Here is a 12,237-nt window from a genome sequence, read left to right as displayed (position 1 = left end):
TAGTATTATAATACATATTTAATTTATTTAATATTAGATGTGATTTTTTTGATAAAAAATAATTAAAATGAGAGATCCTTTTAATAATATATATTTTAAAAAAAATCCTTTTAATTTTTTCTTTTAAAAAATTGACTGATACTTACCAACCAACTCATTAGAGGATGGCAAGGAAACAAGAAAACACAAGGAAATATATTTATATATATCTTTATTATGTCATTATAGGTCCATAAATAGTATTTCTACAACGCACGACTCTACGTGGCACTGCTAGATTTCATAAATCTACTATCATTACGCTCACAACCACCACACTAATATATGCGATCATATTCCGGCGAGCGACAGTTGACGGCGATGGACCTCCATTAATTGCTGCGGCTCCACACGAGGTGGTCCTCCGGCAGGTAGTGGCACACTGGCACCGTCCCCGGACTCACCTTCAGCGCCTTGAAGGCTACGTGGTTGGGGTTCCAGCCCGCCGTGTCGGTGTGGCACACCGCCACCGCCTCCACCTTCGCCCCGTCCGCCCCCACCAGCGACACCGTGTACGCCCTCGCCGCCGCCGACGTGTGGCAGTAGAACACCGCGTACGCGTACTTCTCCGCATGGCACGCCACCAGCTTCCCCTCGGCCGCCACCGCCTTCCTCACTCCCTCGATCGTGTACATCTGCCGCGGCGTCCCTGCCTTGCTCACCGACGTCGACGCCGCTACCACGCGCCGCGTCCCGAGGTTGGCGACGCTGAAGTCCACCATCGACTCCAGCGAAGTCGCGCAGAGCTTCCTCTCGCCGGGCGCCGCGGGGCGCTCGCACTCCTGCAGCGTGCTCAGCGTCGTCTCTGCTTCCGGCGAACCGGGTTTGATGGAGAGCCGGTCGAGGATCTCGGGGAGCCGCGCCGACGAGAAAGGGATGGCGTCGGCCTCCCTCCGCGGGAGGAAGGCGGCACGAAAGGCGCTGGGTCGAGTGAAGTGGACTGTCATGGCGGCGCCGGTGCGGAGGTTGCTCTCGAGGAAGAACAGGGCGACGTTGGGGTCGTCATGGATTTGGGTCTCGGTCGCCGCGTACCTGTATACGAAAAATGAGTATTCCCTTACCGGCGGTTGTCCCTTAGAGGGGCCTACGCCGCCGTGGCCGACGTTCACTGTGGTGCCTCCCCCACCGGGCTTTCCTGTTCCCACATGCACCCCGCCATGGCCGACGTTCACTGTGGTGCCTCCCCCACCAGGCTTTCCTGTTCCCACATGCACCCCGCCGCCATGACCGACGTTCACGCTGGTACCGCCACCGGGCTTCTTGGTATTCACATGTACGCCACCGCCGCCAACGTTGACGGTGGTGCCGCGGCCGGGCTTCCCGGTGTTAACATGGACGCCCCCTTTACCAACACTCACAGACGTCTTCTCACTCCCCACTGTCGCAGCTGCCAAACACAGATTTACCTCATCAACGAATCGAACAAACCAAACAACGATCAACAAAATCTCAAAAACTGCAACGTCGAGATCGACCGAGAGAGAGACGATCAGCGATGGCGCTCGGCATGGGAGTGCTAGGGAGGACAGTACGCCAGTAGGCTTCCTGGGGAGACACGGCCGCATCACTCGCGGCGCCAAGAAGCTGCCGAAACAGAGGAACTGCAAGATTAGCGCTACGTCAAGAAACAAAGAAAGAGGAAAGAGCTTTTTACCAAGAAGAACGAAAGCAGAGGGAGGAGCACGAACAGGCGATCCATCGAAGAAGACAATATCGGAATGCACAGCTGATTCCGGCCGGCACTCTCGAGGAGGAGTTTATAGAGCTGATCGAGCAGGTTGAAGGATGCGATCGAGGTCGCTCTCACTCTGTTTCCCAACTGAAAAGATGTTGAGAGTGAAAACTTAATTAGCAGGCGCCACAGCTGTCCCCTGCAATAACTTGCTCCAGACCATCTCCATTATTCACTCTGAGATCAAACAGTCGCTCCAAAGCTTCACACTTACAGTACGATCTCTTCTCTCTCTCTCTGTAGGTGGCTCATACATTAAATTAGAACCCATACGTAGAGGTCCCTCAAAGTCAATTTGTTGTTAGGAGTTGCACTTGTTTTCTTTCTGGTGAGTGTCAAGCTAGCCAGCGTTTGATTGTTAATTAGAATCATGCATGGTGAAGGTGGCAGTGGTGAATGATGGAGGCTGACATTGATAGGGAATGGTTTCAGCTGCCAACTGCCACAATAACTTGGCAACCCTACCACCACTTTTATTTGGGGTGATCACGTTCTTGATTAATTCTGTCCGGGATTCATTCCTAAATGATACTAGAATGCAAAATGATTAGTTTCTAAGTTGTCGGTAGGGATCACAATTTCCTTGTAGAGGGACGAGTCTAATAAAATTATTCATATCTGACTTGAATATCCAACTAAATTATATATATATTACTATTTTCTTTCATTATAGAAAAAATAAAAAAATAAATTTGATCTTCTTTCTATTCTTCTAATTTATCACCTGGTGGCCTATCAATATTTAGAGAAATGATAAAAAATACAGCATGAAATCAACATGACACACTCAACTACATGTCTGTGGGTCCCACTGCATGGATGTGGGACTCACTGCATGCTGTGTCATGTTGATTTCATACTGTATTTTTTCATGTTGCATATCATTGCTCAAATATTTATTCTATTTTTATTGAATTATATTTTTTAAATATAATATTAATTTTAATATGTTTTTATTGAATCATGATAATTAGATGAAATAAAAAAATTATTAGTATAGAAGATATCTGATACTCTGATAGGTATATGGATAGGGATGAATATCCATCCTCTAATGTGTGTAATGTGTGTAAGGATGTAGATGAAAATTGAATACATGATGAAATGAGGACAAAGGATATGAACTCTGATTAAATATGATTCATTGTCATCCTTAATTAAACTTATAATACGTTGAAATTTACTTTCGATACACACTTCGTATAGTCAGAGGTAGAATTATATAGATTATAGAGTAATCTAGTATTAAAATAATATAGAAAGTTAACTGTTAATCATCATTTATGCTAAAATTACGATATAGAACTAACTTAAAACTTTCTCCTTGTGTGTCTATTATGCATGCGTATTATGTCCGTCTACATTATGATGTTTAATACATACTTCGCATATTGTTAGAGGTAGAATTATATCGATTATACAATAGTTAATTTACTCTTGGGACAACTCTTTAATTGCTAACCTTTCATTTATGCTAAAATCAAAACATAGAACTAGTTTTTTATATGATAATTAAAGAACATATATCACATTGTAGAGACTTCTTTGATGTATGAAATTAAACAATATAAAGCTAAAAGACAAATCACTTAATTATCCTCCTCCATGTCTTTGTCATCCTCTAATCCTCCAAGCCATCTCCTATTTAACGTCCTCTTAATTCGTGTCTAATGCATCCACATTATATATATGTATGTCTATCTACTGCCTTATCTAACGAGCATATATAGAGTTGTCATAGTCATAATTTAATATTTGCTTATCACAAAGCTTCTTATATCTTTACATCAATGGTGTTGGGTTACTATTCAGTCTGAGATCATAAGATGAGATGATTCAACAAAGTAGCCATGATTGAGTATTTTTGATTGGTTGGATACTAATCGAGTCAATCTTCAAATGAGTAGATTGTAAGGAGAGATCTTCTAACATGGGTTTAAGACTTAAAGAAAATGTTAGGAGGACAACTGAATTGGAATTCAATTAGGTCACTCTGACATTCAAGTGAGACTTAAAATAACCGGAGAAAATAAGTAGACTAGAGAATAGTAAATAAAATGAATTGCTTGTTTAAGTGTTACAATATTGATTACATTTAAATAGAAAGTGAAAGGGTGACTTTGATTCTCAAAGGAACACCTCTTTCTTTCAATAATAACATCCGTTTGTGACGGAAGTTTTAACAACTATCAGTCGAATTAGAGCGTTAATTTCGACAAACCATATTTGAATGCAATTAGGAAGGAATTGACTTGAAGTCTTCTATAAGGACTGACCTTATTTAACGTCGATTTGATTGGACATTCGAATTCGGGCTTGACTTGATTCAAGACGTTCTAATAGAAGTAGTTGGAATAATCTTTTTAATAAATAAAATCTCTCTTAATACGACTAATTATTACCGTTCTATGCGGAAAACCATCTTATACCTAACAAAGCCTATTCCGGCGAAGAGGTTGTCCATATATAGAAATGGCTAATTAAGAACGATCGCTTTATAGCCGTCCGATTCAAATGCTTACCAATTAAAACCAGCATCCCCCTCCTCCTCTCTATCCCAATGGCTCTCCGGCTCATCACCTCCCTCCCTCTCCTCTTCGCGCTCTTCCTCCTCTCCAACCCGACGCCGTCGCCGGCCGCGGAAGCCACCGCCATTTCGGTGAGCGACTGGAGCCGCGGAGCCGGCGACGGCGGCCTCTCGACGTGCGAGGCCGGCGTCGGCGAGTGCGTCGGCGACGAGGAGGAGGAGGGAGAGATGGAGTCGGACTCCGTCCGACGAGTCCTCGCCGCGAACCGGGGGAGGTACATAAGCTACGACGCGCTGAAGAGAGACCGCGTGCCGTGCGACCGCCGCGGCCAGTCCTACTACAACTGCAGCCGCCAGCGGCAGGCCAATCCTTATCGCCGGGGATGCACCGTCATCACCAGATGCGCTAGGATGCTGCATTAAACCAGCACTTACGCTTAATTACATCGATCTAATTAATTCTTTGGTTGATCGGGATTAATGGGGGTCATCTTTTGTCTTTTGTGTTTATACATCGATAATTATACTGCTGCTTAATTTAATTTGAATTTCGAAGCATAATGTGTTATTATTTATTCATTCTGTGTCGAAGAAGAAGATGAATATTTTATTATGATTTGATAGTCACTCACATGCGATTATTTTTATTTATTAATTAGCTTTATGCGATTATTTTAGTGGTGTTATTTGTTTAGATTTGGTGGGATTGATGATAGATTACAGCAAAATCATCCGCCAATTACATTGCGCCACGTGTCCCATAAGAATCTTGGCCGACCCTGTGGTAAGATCCATAGACTAGATTAGACTTAGTCGACTTGATCGGTTAGAGTGGACGTATGAAAGATTAGCAGTGGATTTAGTTTGGGTCCAATTTCATATTCTTAATTTTCATCCTTATTTATTATATCTATTTAATTTTTAATTTTCTATATTAATAATTTTTTTATTTCATTCAACTATCAATTTATTTTTCTTCAAAAAATAGAATCTGTCACTCTAATATATAATTCTATACTATTAATTTTATCTATAAGAAAGTAAATCAAAAAGTTACAATTATCAATTTATTTTTCATTCGATAATCAAGTGTAAATGTCAATCAGTGTATCATTGTGATATTTTTTTTAAAATCAATATCATTATGATGTTATTATAGTATTCAATTTTGAAAATCAACATAAAATAGATTTCAAAAAATAACACCACTTTTTATATATATATATATATATATATATATAGGATTTTATTAGATTCGCTTTCATATCAGAATCAGAAAATCTTCATACTCGATTATCAAATTATTTAATTAGATTGAAATTTTTTTTCTATATTCTCTTCCATTCAACTCGGATGTCCTTGGATATTCCATCAAATTTGGAGGAAAGTTGATGTTAAATACAAGCATAATATATAATACATAGTGAAATGGTGAGAATATAAAAAGTTTATTTTTATCTCATCTTAAAAAAATATCGACTTTATCTTTGGACTTTCTAATAAAATTCATCAAGAAACATCTGATGAGAATTTGAAAATCAAAATAAAAAAGAGAGAGAGAGAGAAATAAAGTCACCAATTTGGGTTGGCCCAGAAGAAACATAACGAGCAACTTAAAAGCCCACAAGGATGAACAAAATTCATGCATCAACGAGAGAACATGGCAGAAAGAAACTAAATGATTTCTTCTCTGTAAAATGAGAAGTCGGTCAGCTGATTAGTCCAGATGTTCATGTTCCTGTCGCTCTCTTTGTCGGTGAGATATGAACTTATTGGGAATGCAATCTTGGATCCATCAAAAGTTCAGCCCTCATCTACGAAAGGTTCTTCAGCATGTGATAAAGCCTTTCCTGCACTCAATCTACTGATACACTATTCATTTTCCAGGTCCCCTGCCATATTTTATGCGACAAGGATGCTGATTCGTCACACGCCTACTCGCCTGCACTAGCAGAATCTCATGTGGTAAAGCAACGCAGTAGTAACTAGCATTTCTTGGATTGCAAGTGAAAGTACCAGTTTCTGTTCTTTATTCAGATTATTCAGATTCAGAGCAGTTTGGTTTATTGGTTAGGTAGAAGAAGCCACACCAAACAAAGATCAAATCTGAAGAAATCATACTGAAGAAAACAGAGATTTTTATGAAGAAATCAGACAAATCTAGCATATAACTGCTACTAGTAGACCATGTCGGAAGTCAAATGAACCACAGGGGGACATCAACTTGAGCTTCTCTGAGTGGACACCTAGAAGAATTGGGCGTGTTCAAGCCTTCCACTTTCTCCTTTTTCTTCCTCCTTTAAAAAAGTCGCGAGCCAGAGATTCCTTTCCCCTCTCAATAGTTTTGTCCCAGATCTTCAGGAGCAGCTCAGTGGCATCAGGATGAGGGCGGGCAATGGAGTGCTGTACCCAGTTCTCGGCCTCGCCTCCTGTGTTGCCTTCGTCTACTTGTCCTTTGGGGACCTCGACTGGGACCTGGGAATCCATGGCAGGGTAGAAGAGCCTGAGACGATGAGGTCCTTTGTGAGGAGGAATGGGACGCAGTTCGCAGTGGACGAGAAGGCCTTCTACGTCAATGGCTGGAACTCCTACTGGCTGATGGATCAGGCAGTGGAGGATTTCAGCAGGCGCAGGGTGAGAGCCATGTTCCAGACTGGTGCCGCCATGGGGCTCACAGTCTGCAGGACCTGGGCTTTCAACGACGGCACCTACAACGCCCTCCAACTCTCCCCTGGTCGATTCAACGAGCGCGTCTTCAAGGTTTCTTCTAACGCTGAAGAATCAATGATCATAATTGTCGGTACTAATTCGAATTCCAGGCATTGGATCGAGTGATCGTGGAGGCAAGAAGACACGGCATTCGGCTGCTGCTTTGCTTGGCCAACAACTTGGAGGCTTACGGTGGGAAGACGCAGTATGTCAAATGGGCACAGGATGAAGGAATTGGCCTCAGTCCTTCAAATGATTCCTTCTTCTTCGATGCATCCATTCGAAGATACTTCAAGGCTTACATAAAGGTTAGATTACTTTCTCTAGTTAGCTAGTTCTATAACTCGAAATGAAGAAGATTGTCTCAATGCATCCTCAGGTTGTATTGACAAGGAAGAACCACTTAAATGGCATTCAGTATAAAGACGATCCCACAATTTTTGCTTGGGAGCTAATCAATGAACCAAGATGCATGACTGATGCATCTGGAGACACACTTCAGGTAAGTTCTCGACTGAACTGATGGCAGACGATTTGAGGCTGGACTGATGATCTGAAATGTTCAGGAATGGATTGAAGAAATGGCAGAGTATGTGAAATCGATCGACAAAAACCATCTCTTAACCGTAGGACTCGAGGGATTTTACGGCCCCGTAAGTCCTCCGGCGAAGTTGGGTGTCAATCCTGCGCCATGGTTTAGCACACTCGGCTCCGACTTCCTCCGAAACTCCAGAGTATCGCACCTCGACTTCGCTTCAGTTCATGTCTATCCAGACCAGTGGTTAGTGGTAGATCATCAAACAAGTGCCATGCCAATTCCTCTTCCTCCATTGTTGATGCTTCAATCAGAGTTATGTTGTTGTTTTGTAGGAAAGTAGGTAAAGGGCTAGAACAGAAAATGAAGTACATCTCGAAGTGGTTGGTCTCTCACATCGAGGATGGCGACGAGGAGCTGAAGAAGCCTGTGTTGTTTGCCGAATTCGGCCTGTCCGATAAGAACAAGGACTTCGATCACGCCCACCGCGATGTGTTCTACAAGTCCATCTTCGACATCGTATACCGATCTGCCAAGGAAGGAAGGGCCGCCGCCGGAGCCATCGTGTGGCAGCTTTTGGTCGCCGGCATGGAGGACTACAAGGATGATTTCGCTATCGTCCCCGAGGAGAGACCTTCCTTGTACAGACTGATCAAGAAGCAGTCGTGCAGGCTCGTGAAACTCAGTCATGGCAAGGGAAAACTGTGTTCATAAGCACCAACACAAGCATATAGAATTAAGAGCTCTTCTTGTGAATCAAGAGAAGGAGATGAACTAAAGAGCTGCAAAATTTTATTTGGATCTTCTGTTGAATACGTTCAAATTACAGTTGCTATTTGTTCGATCACATCCTTAATTTTTGGTCTCAAATTAATATGATAATACTTGTGCTTCTGGTTTGACTTTGAAAATGAATGATTGTGGAGGCCAATCATAGAACTCGAGCACATGAACAGGTCAACGTCTCTCCTTGATTGGCGGCTCGTTGTCCGGCACTAACCATGCGAAGCCACAGTCGGCGGTCAATGCGTGTTACTGGTCAACATCTTTCCTTGATTGATGGTTAATTTGCAAGTCCTTCGGGTTTAAGAATTTGATATAATATTGTATATATATATATATATATTAAAAAAAGAATATTATTTAGTTTGTTCAAACTATTCTTTTATCGATCAACAATATTCATCGTTGCCCACAAGGTAGAGTTAAATTGACTACTGTGAGATAGATATTATTATAATAGATAAGAATTAAATTTCGATAAAGTTGAGAAAAATACTCTTTTTCACAATAATCAACTACAACTTTTCAATTTACTTCCTCACATATAATCGTGGGACCACCATATGAGATTATTGGGGTGGCGAATTACATCTTTACTACAATAGTATTCATCTTTACTACAATAATGTTCATTATTATTTTAAAAAAAAGAACATTATTTGGCTTATTCGAACTATTCTTTTGTCGATCAACAATGTTCATCGTTGCCCTTGAGGCAGGATTGAGTTGACTGCTGTGAGACAAATATTATTACAATAGACACGGATCAAATCTTGACTGCTGAGATGACGAATTCCATCTTTGCTATAATAATATTCATCATTAGTAATTAACATTGAAATTTTAAATAGATAGAGATCGAGAATTCATCACATTCTTCATTAAAAATTTGCGCAACAACGAAGAAGGATATAAAGGGATGGCAGATTCCATCTTTACTACAATAATGTTCATCATTAGTAATTAGCATTGAAAATTTGAAATAGATAGAGATCAAGAATTTATCTCATTCTTCGTTAAGAATTTGCGCAACAACGAAGAAGGATACAAGGGGATAACTTGGAAAATAATAGGTCGACTATACTAGAACACGAACACAAGGCTCTTGTCTAGTCAGTCGAATTAGTACTCTACAATTTATTTCAGAATGAATTTAATGAAGGAAATCTCATGATTTGTAGTAGGGGGTGCAAAGCATATATAGGTTGCCAGTGTGAGTTGATCATGAACTACAGGCCTTGTTCAGAAAGGTAATCGCCGAGCCTCTCGACGACCAAGTTGCATTGCCCCGGAGTCATTGGCTCATCGTAGAGGCCGAAAATCAGTGCTTGATTGGTCTTCTTAATAGTAATACCTCCTGTTCCCTATCGCAAAGAAAAGAAGATTGCTTTAGAACCTTAATAACAAGAATTAATATGGTAACATATCTAAATTAATTAAAGACTATGTTCGACAAAATGTACCTTCTTCCCACGAATAACGACCCCGGGCTCTCCTTGAATGACCATGTACTTTGTTGCTGCTATGAATAAGCCAATGGGGGCTAGTGTTCCCGGCTCATCGAAGTCTTTTACTATGTTGGTAATCTCTTCCGATTTTAACTAGAATTTATAATTAAAATATTATATTAAAATAGTTTATAATTTTTAAATAAATAAAGGAGATGAACAAAATAGAAGGGAACTATTAAGAAGAAGGAGATGAAAAAAAAAGATATTAAACCTCGGGAAAAGATACACTCTTAGCCCAAATGCTACCGTCTAAGCCCATGATTGCCGCCGCGGTAAGATGGTGACCCTCGGTCTCGCACATCAAGTGCTCATCGACATAACTTTGCCACGACATTGTCTCTCTTTGCTCTCGATAACTATCTCAATTCTTGTTTGTTGTTTGCCTTTTAAACTCCTTTGGGAGCAAAGGAAGAGGAGGCATGAGAGGTAGGGAGGGGAGGGCGGATCTTAAGCTTTAACCCACCACTCAAAATTGAACATTTGCCTTAAAATTACATGCTAATTAGAAATAAAAAAATTTAAATTAAAACAAAAGATAATTCAAAGTAAAATAAAAAAAGGAACTAAAACTAAAATACTTAAAACTTCACAATTTATAGATAATACTAGAAAAAAAAATCTAAATGTGTAATGTAAATGCATAATAAAGTTGCAAGGCTGTTTCAATTATTAAAGAAAAAGAAAAAAATAAATTACTAAAATTAGAGGGAGTCGAGTATTCTAAGTCCTTAGTGCTTAAAACTTCTCTAATATTCACTAACCAAGCTAATTAGACGTCTTTAAATGATTGAATCACTCAAATGTGAATGCTAGACTCCTATGATTATATCTTTAATCGACTAGAAAAACCTTCTAATTGATTGTGCATCATTTTTGTTAGTCAATTGATTAGAATTCCACGTTCCAATTAAGTAGTCTCTTACCACTTACAACCCATTGCAAGCCTTTCGTAAGGTTCAAAATTTGAATTGGTCGACAAATTTGACTTGGATAGCCCCTAAATTTATTTCGATATTTTGGAACTTTCATTTTCATTTGGTACATCAATTCAGAATAAAATTCAAATAGAAAAATCACAAACAAAAACAAAAACTATATAAAAAAAATCAAATTCATAAGTTGACTTTTGAGCCGCCACCTTTTTCAGTGATGCCGCGTTTCATGCCCTACCTCACATCACACGCTGCATGGATTTGAACGACATGGCCGGCAAGAAGAACAATAAGTAATCAATTACAGCGGCTATTTGAAGAAATATCAAGTCGAAAAGAATATTTAATTTATTTGCTCATAAAGCAATTGCAAAAAAAAGTAAAAAAATCTTCGATTTGACTTCGAAAAAGATTAAATCTTTTTCTCTTTCTCAGTCAGTTCATTTCTTCAGGTGATGACCATCTAACGCGGCAGCCTGAAACCATGTGCGAATCGATCCGAACGAAACCGTCGGCAGTCAGAGATTCTCACAGTGTCGGCGTGATCCATACTAGATTTCTTAATAATAATATTATTATTAATATATATTTTTTAAAATACTAAATTGCCGATCTTTATCATCTCAAAGTTGACCATCGATCCCATCCAAGCTATTGCTAACATGGCCCATCTCCATCTCCATTAAAATCACAGCTCTCCCTATAAATCCAGTGCCATCCCCAAGCCATGGCAGACAAGCTGAGCGAGCCGAGCGCGAAGAAGGGCCATGGGCGGAGAAGGCATCGAGCAGAGGCGGCGCCGTGAGGAAGAAGACCTCTTCGAATCTGACTCCGACGAAGACTGCGCACATCTTCTTCAGCAGCAGAAACTCGCCAGGTGAGACGACCGAGCACGACACCACCGGCCACCACCTCCGTTCTAACGCCTCAATCATACTGATCGCCAATTTTATGGATGCAGGAGATCATCAGGGCTGTCCAAGTACTACCCTGGGAAATCGCAGTCGTACACGTGCCTCTCGGCTGTGAGGAGCGTAGAGGACCTGCCCAAGAAGGAGGTCAGAGGTCGCTGCAAGAGGATGCCTCCCGGTCCCTGCAGGGCTCCTTCCTGTGCTTCGTTCTTGGCTAGTGATAACGCCAGGCCACCCATTCTTTGATCTGAAGAGAGGAAGAGATCATCAGTGTTGTGTAGATGTTAATCGTGAATGTGATCGAGGAAGATTGTAACGAGTGTTCGGAAATGTATTGTTCATCATAGCTTTTAAGCCAATTTCTTCCCTTTATCCGGTGTCTTCGAAAGGTTGCAAAGAGTGATCTGAAAGAAGATGGACAGACTTTGTGACGAGTGAAGCTGGTGCCATTGATGAACCTCTCAATGGAGTGCATTGAGTCTTCTCCAGCAGTAGGGAGCCAACTTGCTTTGGTTAGGACTGCTTGGCACATCAAAAATTAGCTCTTGTAAACCAACT

The 12,237-nt window shown here is 40.9% G+C and overlaps 5 protein-coding genes across 5 annotated transcripts; 3 read left to right on the top strand and 2 right to left on the bottom strand.

The window, feature by feature from the left end:
* Positions 1 to 194: 194 nt before the first annotated feature.
* Positions 195 to 1,820, bottom strand: LOC141832138 (BURP domain-containing protein 6). Its single transcript, XM_074719626.1, has 3 exons — positions 1,694 to 1,820; positions 1,515 to 1,623; positions 195 to 1,426 (listed from the first exon to the last, which is right to left on the bottom strand). The coding sequence occupies exons 1-3, from the start codon at positions 1,736 to 1,738 to the stop codon at positions 372 to 374; spliced, it is 1,209 nt and encodes a 402-aa protein (XP_074575727.1). The 5' UTR covers positions 1,739 to 1,820; the 3' UTR covers positions 195 to 371.
* Positions 1,821 to 4,331: 2,511 nt separating this feature from the next.
* On the top strand, positions 4,332 to 4,822 carry LOC141832437 (rapid alkalinization factor-like). Its single transcript, XM_074719940.1, has one exon. It carries the CDS (start codon positions 4,332 to 4,334, stop codon positions 4,719 to 4,721), a length of 390 nt encoding a protein of 129 aa, XP_074576041.1. The 3' UTR covers positions 4,722 to 4,822.
* Positions 4,823 to 6,607: 1,785 nt separating this feature from the next.
* On the top strand, positions 6,608 to 8,484 carry LOC141831983 (mannan endo-1,4-beta-mannosidase 2-like). Its single transcript, XM_074719436.1, has 5 exons — positions 6,608 to 7,058; positions 7,118 to 7,315; positions 7,387 to 7,509; positions 7,574 to 7,788; positions 7,878 to 8,484. The coding sequence occupies exons 1-5, from the start codon at positions 6,681 to 6,683 to the stop codon at positions 8,254 to 8,256; spliced, it is 1,293 nt and encodes a 430-aa protein (XP_074575537.1). The 5' UTR covers positions 6,608 to 6,680; the 3' UTR covers positions 8,257 to 8,484.
* A 1,070-nt stretch (positions 8,485 to 9,554) lies between these two features.
* LOC141831838 (profilin-like) lies at positions 9,555 to 10,170 on the bottom strand. The gene is made up of 3 exons (XM_074719241.1): positions 10,048 to 10,170; positions 9,789 to 9,926; positions 9,555 to 9,689 (listed from the first exon to the last, which is right to left on the bottom strand). Exons 1-3 carry the CDS (start codon positions 10,168 to 10,170, stop codon positions 9,555 to 9,557), a joined length of 396 nt encoding a protein of 131 aa, XP_074575342.1.
* A 1,312-nt stretch (positions 10,171 to 11,482) lies between these two features.
* Positions 11,483 to 12,051, top strand: LOC141832078 (uncharacterized). The gene is made up of 2 exons (XM_074719556.1): positions 11,483 to 11,645; positions 11,730 to 12,051. The coding sequence occupies exons 1-2, from the start codon at positions 11,536 to 11,538 to the stop codon at positions 11,923 to 11,925; spliced, it is 306 nt and encodes a 101-aa protein (XP_074575657.1). The 5' UTR covers positions 11,483 to 11,535; the 3' UTR covers positions 11,926 to 12,051.
* Positions 12,052 to 12,237: the final 186 nt, after the last annotated feature.

This window comes from Curcuma longa, chromosome 7 (genome assembly GCF_044706935.1).
Source record: "Curcuma longa cultivar G26 ecotype Majalengka, Jawa Barat chromosome 7, ITB_CL_G26_1.1, whole genome shotgun sequence".
Taxonomy (NCBI): Eukaryota; Viridiplantae; Streptophyta; class Magnoliopsida; order Zingiberales; family Zingiberaceae; genus Curcuma; species Curcuma longa.
The sequence above is the reverse complement of the archived record's forward strand: the minus strand, read 5'-3'. Positions and strand labels throughout refer to the sequence as shown.

Excerpts from the sequence above, each read along its gene's own strand:
- LOC141832138 (XM_074719626.1), bottom strand. The coding sequence starts at position 1,738 with ATGGATCGCCTGTTCGTGCTCCTCCCTCTGCTTTCGTTCTTCTTG. Across the intron at positions 1,624-1,693 it reads CTCTGCTTTCGTTCTTCTTG|CTTCTTGGCGCCGCGAGTGA; the intron begins GTAAAAAGCTCT and ends CTGTTTCGGCAG. Across the intron at positions 1,427-1,514 it reads CGCTGATCGTCTCTCTCTCG|CTGCGACAGTGGGGAGTGAG; the intron begins GTCGATCTCGAC and ends TGTGTTTGGCAG.
- LOC141832437 (XM_074719940.1), top strand. The coding sequence starts at position 4,332 with ATGGCTCTCCGGCTCATCACCTCCCTCCCTCTCCTCTTCGCGCTCTTC.
- LOC141831983 (XM_074719436.1), top strand. The coding sequence starts at position 6,681 with ATGAGGGCGGGCAATGGAGTGCTGTACCCAGTTCTCGGCCTCGCCTCC. Across the intron at positions 7,059-7,117 it reads TCAACGAGCGCGTCTTCAAG|GCATTGGATCGAGTGATCGT; the intron begins GTTTCTTCTAAC and ends TTCGAATTCCAG. Across the intron at positions 7,316-7,386 it reads ACTTCAAGGCTTACATAAAG|GTTGTATTGACAAGGAAGAA; the intron begins GTTAGATTACTT and ends ATGCATCCTCAG.
- LOC141831838 (XM_074719241.1), bottom strand. The coding sequence starts at position 10,170 with ATGTCGTGGCAAAGTTATGTCGATGAGCACTTGATGTGCGAGACCGAG. Across the intron at positions 9,927-10,047 it reads AGAGTGTATCTTTTCCCGAG|TTAAAATCGGAAGAGATTAC; the intron begins GTTTAATATCTT and ends TATAAATTCTAG. Across the intron at positions 9,690-9,788 it reads TCGTTATTCGTGGGAAGAAG|GGAACAGGAGGTATTACTAT; the intron begins GTACATTTTGTC and ends TCTTTGCGATAG.
- LOC141832078 (XM_074719556.1), top strand. The coding sequence starts at position 11,536 with ATGGGCGGAGAAGGCATCGAGCAGAGGCGGCGCCGTGAGGAAGAAGAC. Across the intron at positions 11,646-11,729 it reads CAGCAGCAGAAACTCGCCAG|GAGATCATCAGGGCTGTCCA; the intron begins GTGAGACGACCG and ends TTATGGATGCAG.